This window comes from Poecilia formosa, unplaced genomic scaffold (genome assembly GCF_000485575.1).
Source record: "Poecilia formosa unplaced genomic scaffold, Poecilia_formosa-5.1.2 Scaffold440, whole genome shotgun sequence".
Lineage (NCBI taxonomy): Eukaryota > Metazoa > Chordata > Actinopteri > Cyprinodontiformes > Poeciliidae > Poecilia > Poecilia formosa.
Window position 1 is genome coordinate 81,104 of NW_006800379.1, and position 8,654 is coordinate 89,757.

Consider the following 8,654-nt stretch of genomic DNA (forward strand, 5'->3'; position numbering starts at 1 on the left):
ATTATTCCTATATAAATGTAGCACATTATACATTACACTTTTTGTTTTAAACATTTGTATGCTAATACCTGCTTATCTTTATGTTTGAAGTACATTACCAATCTTTAAATACATTTAAATAAAAATAGTGCTAAGTAGTTGGATTTTTCCCTTTGAATTATTTACTTATGATATGTCTGGTGGGTGCAGGTCTGTATTCTTTTACCGTTACATTTTTTTTAAAAGATATTTATTGTCATGAACTATTCCTGCATTCGGTCATCTAATCCTCTAGTATGTTCAAACAAAGGTCACTATGAACACCCTGCTTGGGCTTCCCCCTTTCAGTCACCATGGGGTTTCATTTTAGCCTGAATGATTCATTTCTGCTTTTTAACACTTCAGTGCATTTACTATTTGGAGTAGCTGCAGAATTATTGCTTTGTATTATACTTTGGTCGTAGTGCAAACGGCATTGTGATACCCTGTAGAAATGGGAATGTAAAACACCGGCTTTAATATATCCCCTGGTGATGGATAATGAACTGCTTATTATGACTACATTAATCATCTTTGTGGTTTTTGTCTGAGTGCTTTGTTGTTCAAAAACCTAATGACTCTGATTAGCATTTAGATAACTGCTAAATTAATGTTAATTACCCCTTTTTTTGTGAAAAACATAAATTGCTACAAGCAATCTCTTTGTATTTATCTCCTTTGGGTCCTGTTTATATCAAGAAAAAATCCTTAATCTTTTTACCTAATGCAAATAAACTTCTACTATATCCAAAAATATATACCTTAAATGTATTTATATTATTGTTTTACAATTTAAAATATGTTTTTTTTGCTGAAACTGAAGTTTTGTCTTCTTCATTTTCTTTGATCTAAATCTGTTTCTCGCTGAGCAAGAAGCAGATTCGAACAGCGATGTAGAAACCTCTACGTCGTTAATATATCACAATTACTGCATCTCATGATAATAATCTGACAGCAGTTGCACATGGTCACTGTAAGCCTGTGGATCTATTACAGGAAACCTTCAGTCTGTGTCTTTTCTTAGTAAAGATAGAAACTGCTTTTATCCAAACCACCTTAGGGTGAACAGATGCCAGTAAGTCTATCAGAGAAAATTGGAAGTTCACACGTTTGCCAACAAGTCTTTAGTTAGTGATTTAACCCTGACTTTCCAGTTAAAGACAATCCCTCCACCAAACTATTTCTATTACCCAACATTGCTGATTTATCATAAACAATGCAGTTTAAAACTACAACTGTAATTCCACCGTCACTACAGAGCGGCTGCAATTCTTCACCCAGAAAAACTGAAAAGCACTTGTCTGTAATTACGACAGCCGCAAACTCAGTGAAAAACTTTTAATAAGTCTGGGTAAAGAATGCAACCATCACATTAAAGCTTAATTGCAGCTTCTGCTGTTACACACTTTGGAGCCATGCTTGCTCAAAACTGTGGCGCTTGCGTCTAAAGCTTAAACAACTGATCTGTTTTAAACAACTCCAATGAATAACACTGTCACATGACTGATCTAAAATGTCGGTGAAGACGTGAACACAACTCGATACAGCCCACAGGGGCTACTCAGTCTCCTTCCACTGTGCCTGCTTGCGGTTTTAGCAGGTTTACTGGTTGCTCTCCAGTGAGAAAGCGCCTACAGAGGCCATAAAAAGCTGCAGCTTTAAAACAGTTACAGCACAAGCGACTCTACAGATATTCCAGCGCTACACTGATTCAGCTTTTTAGCACGTGTGTAAGAGAAATTCATATCTGCAAAGATCTACCAGCAGAAGGTAAGACACTAAAGGATGGATTTAGTGTGAGTGTGCTGTTGTTTAGATCCACAGGAGCATTGTGGGCAGCATTTGCCTCATCAGTCATAGTTACACAAAAACAAGACCTCAGTGTTTGCTTCTCATCTGCCCAAGCATACACACACACACACAGGTATACAAGTAACCCTGTGTACAAACACAGTTAATCACGGATGACTGCTGTGTAAACACACACACATATACAGATGTGGCTGTAAGACGTGAATCTGCTCCACAGCTGAGCCAGAAAACAAACCATGGTCTTTATGAAATGTGTGGGCCCATGTGTCAATTCCAGATGTTCTGTTTAGCGTGGCATCATTTTCTGGCATGCATGCAGCTTTGCGGCTGGTAGGAGAGCTTGGCATCTCAGAGATGTGAGCAATGCGTTGGGTTTCGTACACTCTGCCAGACTCACATGTGACGGGTGCAGAGGACTTGAAAAGCTAGAGACTGCATACCACAGGGGGCCCAACAACAGGAGACCGAGGAAAGCATCAGCACTACAGTAAAGTACTCAGAAGTGTTGTTTTAATACTTCTGTGATTTGATGTCGCTTTGCCAAGGAGACAATGATGTTATTTATCCATCAGAATGGAGAATGAGTCATGATTTTCAGACATTTATGCTGTTCAATTGTGAACACTACATGTGCAGAGTAGATTCTGTCCACAGGGGTTAAAAAGCACACTTTAATTCCTAATATTTGTGACACGAACTTGGACTGGGAATTGTCTCCTGGGCTGATGCACGTCCTTTAACACTTGACTGTACTGGGGTAACAACACTCTTCAATGTTTATATTACTGAGGGAAAAATAATCCAGGTTAGCTCTTTTTGGCATCAGTGAGTTGTTAAAAGAAAAAAAAAGTCAGAAGAAGACTTTAAAAACTGTAATAAGCTATTTATCCAATATGACATGTTTAGACATGAAAGAAAGAAATGTGTTTTTTTTTTGTATTTTATAGTATAGTTCTTATAGCCAAATCGGCTCAAATCAGTTTTGTCAAACCAACAACTAAACTCAGAACAGTGCATCTTTACTTCTTATTTTGAGCTGTGTTGTCCCTTCATGATGCTGCTATTACAATCCTCCATCCATCCATTTTCTGAACACCCTTGTCCCTCAGTGGGGTCGGGAGGGGTGCTGGTGCCTATCTCCAGCTAACGTTCCGGGCGAGAGGCAGGGTACACCCTGGACAGGTCGCCAGTCTGTCGCAGGGCAACACAGAGACACACAACCATGCGCCCACACACACTCACACCTAGGGGCAATTTTAGACAGACCAATTAACCTAACAGTCATGTTTTTTTGGACTGTGGGAGGAAACCGGAGTACCCGGAGAAAACCCACGCATGCACAGGGAGAACATGCAAACTCCATGCAGAAAGACTGGGGCCGGGAATTGAACCCAGAACCTTCTTGCTGCACGGCAACAGCTCTACCAACTGCGCCACTGTGCAGCCTATTACAATCCTATTATCATTAATTAACAAAGTTGTTTTAAAAGCAGAGTTTGAATTGTTCAAATAAAAGAGTCTGCAGGCGATTGGTCTGGTTCTGTAAAAGCTAAATGCATAATAACATCAGTGACTATTTTAGCTTACAGCCTGAGCCAAACATTCAGATTCTGCAGTTTTTTTAAACATAATAACCCAGAGTCAGTCATCATGTTGTCTATGCAGAGATTATCATAATTAAAATGTCTTTATGATGCACAATGAGTAGAAATAATCCAGACTTCCTATAGATTAGAGGAGCTTTTAGTCATTATTGACTCCTAATACTGACCTACTTTTATTGTTTAAAGCTCCACGATGTCCAGACAGAAAACCTCCAGTCAATAAATAAAGGTTAACAGCCAATAAGAGATTAAGACAGACAGTTTTTCAGCACTGATGAAACAGTCTGACCAACTCTTGGAAAGTTAAACCTTAATATAAAATAAAGGAGCTCAGACTAACTGGTGCTCTATCACAGGGTGCTGGACAGCTGATGGCTTAGCCTTGGTGGTTTACACCCACAGCAGCATGCATGCGCAAGTACCTAGCAGGTTTCAATGGACAACCCAACTGTCATCTGAACCGCAGTTCCCCATCTGTTAAACTTAAAGTCATGTGACTCCATGACGGGAAACAGCCATGTGCTCTGAATTACTTGTAACGTCACATCACAAGATCACGAACTGGCCGCAAGAAATAAAGCATATCAAAACTGGTGGAGTGTTTTCCTGTTGATTTTGTCATGACTACGGATCCCCGCTCTGCTTTTCACTGACCTTGGCGGACTTGCGGGCTCCCAGTAGCGGCAGAACAGGTGCAGTCCGTCGGCGTTGACGATGTGGCGCAGCTCGCTGTAGGGAACTCCCTGCGGGCTTCGCCGCGGAGCATCTCCCGGCTCGGGCATGGAGGGTTCGTCTGCAGAAAAGACACCGAGCAGCGATGACAGCACGTCGCTGCCGCCGTAGAGGTAGTAGCTGAAGGCAGCGACGAGCAGGCAGGCTGCGGTGGTCACGGCGTTCATCGTTTATTTTTTTTTTTTTATTTTTTAAATAAATAATGTATGTTGTTGTCCTTCTTCGTCGCGCGAGGCTGCGAGCGGGGAACGTGTGATGTCACACGGTGTTTGTGGGTCAGTAAGGATCTAATGTGTAGCTGCGCGCGCTCTTTACACACACACACACACACACACACACACACACACTAACCGACGCGCACGCACAGAGGCAATGTCGTCGTTGATGTTACGTCACAGACCATATGGTGTGCTAACTACGAGCTCGTTCTACCAGCTCTTCTCTTTCTCTTTACACCTGCCCAATTAAAAACAGGTTCATTGACATACAGTGTGTGGTGGTTCATTATTCATACTGCGCAGTGCACATGCAATTCAATGATGTATTATGTAGAAATATTCATGTATTTTTAATACAATTACTGAATTGGACTATATTGCCATTATGTCCAATAATCAGTGGTGGCTGGTTAAAAATAAACAAACAAACAAACAAATAACTTGGGGCTGATATATTTCTCTTCCAAGTCCAGTATGGATTCTACTGAACATAGGAAACTGACTACAGTTCCACAATTATATAACATTCTTCACACAGTGAAATACTATGGAGTGTTAAATTAGCTAAAAATAAAAGTTCTGTTCATTAACTTGTGAAACATACAGTATTTAATCATGAAATCAGGGTCAATCAAACGAAAAAACTATGAGAACCAACAAGCAAAATTCTATTAAGACTGAAGATTATCAATTATTACACTAGACAAGGCCTTTCTATCATAAATAACAGAAAACACACTGGTACGGGATGGAATAATCACGTCTACTTTGACAAAAGTAACCCAAAAATTAGAAGGACTAAAGCTCCGTTGGAACCAAAACACCAAGCTCCCCACTGGATTTATTTATGAATGTCCATACATCTGAGTCAGCAAACAGAACTTCAGCTTGTCCCTGTCCAACACCAGATCAGAATCTGAACATCATTTCAAGCAAACATTATTAGAACAGGAACTCAAAACATACAACAAAAGAGCATAACCATTAATAAAAAATAATAATAATAAAGAAATCTCAGCAACATTTAGCATTAGCTTTTTGCTAACAAAGGCAACAAAACGCATAAAATAATTCACGTCCAATAGCTTAACAGGAAAGACCAAGTGACAACAGATGGACAGAAAAATTAAATAATGCAAAAGAGCAGAGCAACATGGAAGCTAAAACTAATAAGGCAGGCCGAGGAACAGAAACTGTAGCTTACATGTCTGCTGGAAAATCCTTTCCATTTTCAAGCAAGATCTCCCTCCCCGACTGCTGTTGTCGCCATATTTAACTTTATCACCATGGCGACCCAAAACTTTCGGCATCTTCGATGTCAGGGCAAAATTCTGAGCAAACCAAAGGGATTAGAAATGCTGATTGGTCAATTGTTTATTATTGACCAATTGACACGATTCCCTTCTGTGCGGTATATCGCCCCAGCCGCCACTGCTAATCCACTTATTTGAGTTACTTAAAACAAAAATCGACAAGTTCATTGCGTCTTTTGTGAACACACTTCTGCCTGACACTGTTAAAAGTAAATATCTCCCCTTACACCTCCACAATAGAAACTGAAAAAAATCATGCAATCGTTTTTCTGGTTTAGTGACTTTACTGGATACCTTTCACCTTACGGTCAACGTTTCAAAGAATTTGGGTAATTTCTTTCTTTCCTTGCAAACAAAGAAAGAAAAAACAAAAACAAACAATCATCGTCCTAACATCGTTTCAGAGCCTTCTTCTTTCTTTCTTTCTTTCTTTCTTTCTTTCTTTCTTTCTTTCTTTCTTTCTTTCTTTCTTTCTTTCTTCTTCTATTTTTATTTTATTATTATTATTTTTTACAGCCGGGACATTTAAAGCAAGTTGTCTCTATTTTGTCTGATTAGCGCTCAGAGTTGTGTTACTGTTCGCGCATTTTGCGCATAGGACCTCGCACATCATGTGTGTCGAGATGTTGTTATGACGTTGGACTGAGGAGACCCTTACTCGGAAAATGCTGTTTTGGAGGCAAGCGTGCGTAAAACCTCGCTTTTGTTTTGCGCTGGGGTCCAACGCGCCAAATCCAAACGCTGCGTGAAGGTATCCCCGCTAACCGGACAGCGTAATGATGGGAGATATCACCAAAAGCGCCAAGTGACTCCTCTTCGAGTGCCTAGATTTGAAGCTGACACCAAAAACCCTGCAGTCAACCGATAAACTTGGTCGACTGCAGGTCCCTTTTGCGTGCACGCAAAAGAATGAGATGTGCGATTTGACATCATCAGCAACATTTGAGGTCTGCCGGGTTTGAACGCGCAAAGGTGGAGAAGACGTTCCGAATGTAGATGCAAATCTGCAACTTAAACCAAATGAGCAATTCGCGCTGGTGATGGACAGTGTCCCGCAGACGCACTCTTGAGTCTGGACTGTCATAAGAATATTAAAAGATTATGAAGATCGACTGACCTGCACAAGGAGCGTCTGCAGCCAAGTTTCAGCTCCAATCTGCCTCTCTGATCTCTCTCTCTCTGTCTCTCTCTCTCTCTCTGTCTGTCTCTCTCTCTCTGTGTGTGTATGTGTGTGTTTAAATCGCTCTCCGTTCGCCTCCAGTCAAGACAAGAATGCGGTGAGCGACGTTAGGGGAGAAACTAAATAACTGTTCACACACACTCCCATCCTTTCTTCCCCCTCTCTCTTTCTTAGAAACACACACACATACACATTTCCCCAGAGGGAGAGACGCAGTTTCTCTGTCCCTCCCTCAGTTTAGCCTCATTTACAGTTTGGAAGGACGCAGCACGCTTCAGCCCACATGGTTCCCGTTTGTGCACACCAGGGTATAATATGTATTTAATATTAATGTCATGAATCTTTCTTTTCTCTGTTGCCCCTATGCTTTAAGTTTAGATAACATAGAGATTTTTTGTTGTTGTTGTTTTGTAATCGACTTCGGCAAGAAAAACTGTTTGCAAGTATGCAAGGGTTTTTTTTTCTTGTTCCCTTTGGTCACAGACTGGAGATTTTAGCTGATAAAATTCCAATTCATTTCATTTCAAATTAAATCAAGTTTTCTGTCCACAAAAATGGTGCCTTCAAGTACATTAAAAGTAATAATAATAATAAATAAATCTTAAGATTGAGAATCTTCACAACAATAACAGAGCTGAGACAGGACAGCACCGAGTAAATTAGAATAAATTATAATGTGCCCTTCTTTTTCATTTCACAGTGATTATTAAAAAAGAGAGAAGAAGGAATATTATCTAACACTAAACTGGACTTCTCCAAATTAATATTCTCACAAACTGCTTCAGAATTGTGGATTCTGTGAAATGACAATAGTTTGATGATTATTCTTCTGTTTGTTTTCTTTAGCTTTTAGAATGAAGAAAATAGCTAGCTTAAAAAAAATTATTTAACATTTTTCGTTGAATTTTTCCTGAATTTCATAAAAATGGTAAATAAAGAAAAAAAATGTTAGGTTTTCAATCATATGCCAAAAACATTCGGACAACTGATGAAATTGGTATGGTTTTGTTACGTTCCGATTTGGTCAAACATGTTCACAGGCTCGTATATTCCAGCAGACTCCCAGCTTAGACTAAAACAGAGTGGAGGGTGGTTTGCACCGCTGCACTGGAGCAAGAAAGTCCTGGTTTTGAGTCCCAGTATGGTGTTGACATTTTCTCCCTATGCATGGGTTTCTCTCCAGGTACTCAAGCTTCCTCCCAGAGTCCAAAAACATGACTGCAACATCAATTACTCTTAAGACTGTGTGTGTGTGTGTGTGTGTGTTTGTGTGTGTGTGTTAAGCATGGTTGTGTGCCTCTGTGTTGCTCTGTGATGACTGGTGCAGGGTGATCCCTGTCTTTTGCCGTCTCTCTGAGTTCTGCTGTTGAGAGCTTATTCTCTAGGTTCATCTGAGCTTCGCCTCCATTTGTAGCTCTATGAGAGTTGACCAAAAGCGGTAAGAAAAACTAAGAGCTAAAACAAAATACAGCCAGATAAACTGCTGATGAAACACTTAGTGATTCCTGGTCAATGTGGGAACGTCCTTTCTGCAGAAAACAAACATTCCTCTTTCAACCATTGCATACTAAAAACACAACTTTGTAATAATAACTGATGTGCTGGACAAATGTCAACAACATTTTTGAGAAAGATGAAGGAATTCTTCTTTTTTTCTTTTTTAAACTCAAATGCCAAACTCCGACTCTCACAGTCAGTGTAGAAAGATTAATTTTAGGTTGTAGCAGTCTGCGTGCTGCTTTTGTCTTGCTTATCTCAATCTCTGACAGCCCCGATG

The 8,654-nt window shown here is 40.1% G+C and overlaps 1 protein-coding gene across 3 annotated transcripts in view; it reads right to left on the reverse strand.

The window, feature by feature from the left end:
- The window catches only part of mgll (monoglyceride lipase), a 38,499-nt gene extending 31,511 nt beyond the window's left edge, over window positions 1–6,988 (reverse strand). The window contains exons 1-2 of one of the 3 annotated variants that reach the window (XM_007577404.2): window positions 6,815–6,988; window positions 4,089–4,227 (exon numbers count right to left, since the gene is read on the reverse strand). In XM_007577404.2, coding sequence (XP_007577466.1) covers window positions 4,089–4,216 — 128 coding nt within the window. In that variant the 5' untranslated portion in view covers window positions 4,217–4,227; window positions 6,815–6,988. Of the gene's footprint in view, window positions 1–4,088; window positions 5,550–5,588; window positions 6,097–6,814 lie in introns of those variants that run through there. The other 2 variants (XM_007577403.2, XM_007577402.2) reach the window with 2 other exon arrangements.
- Window positions 6,989–8,654: the final 1,666 nt, after the last annotated feature.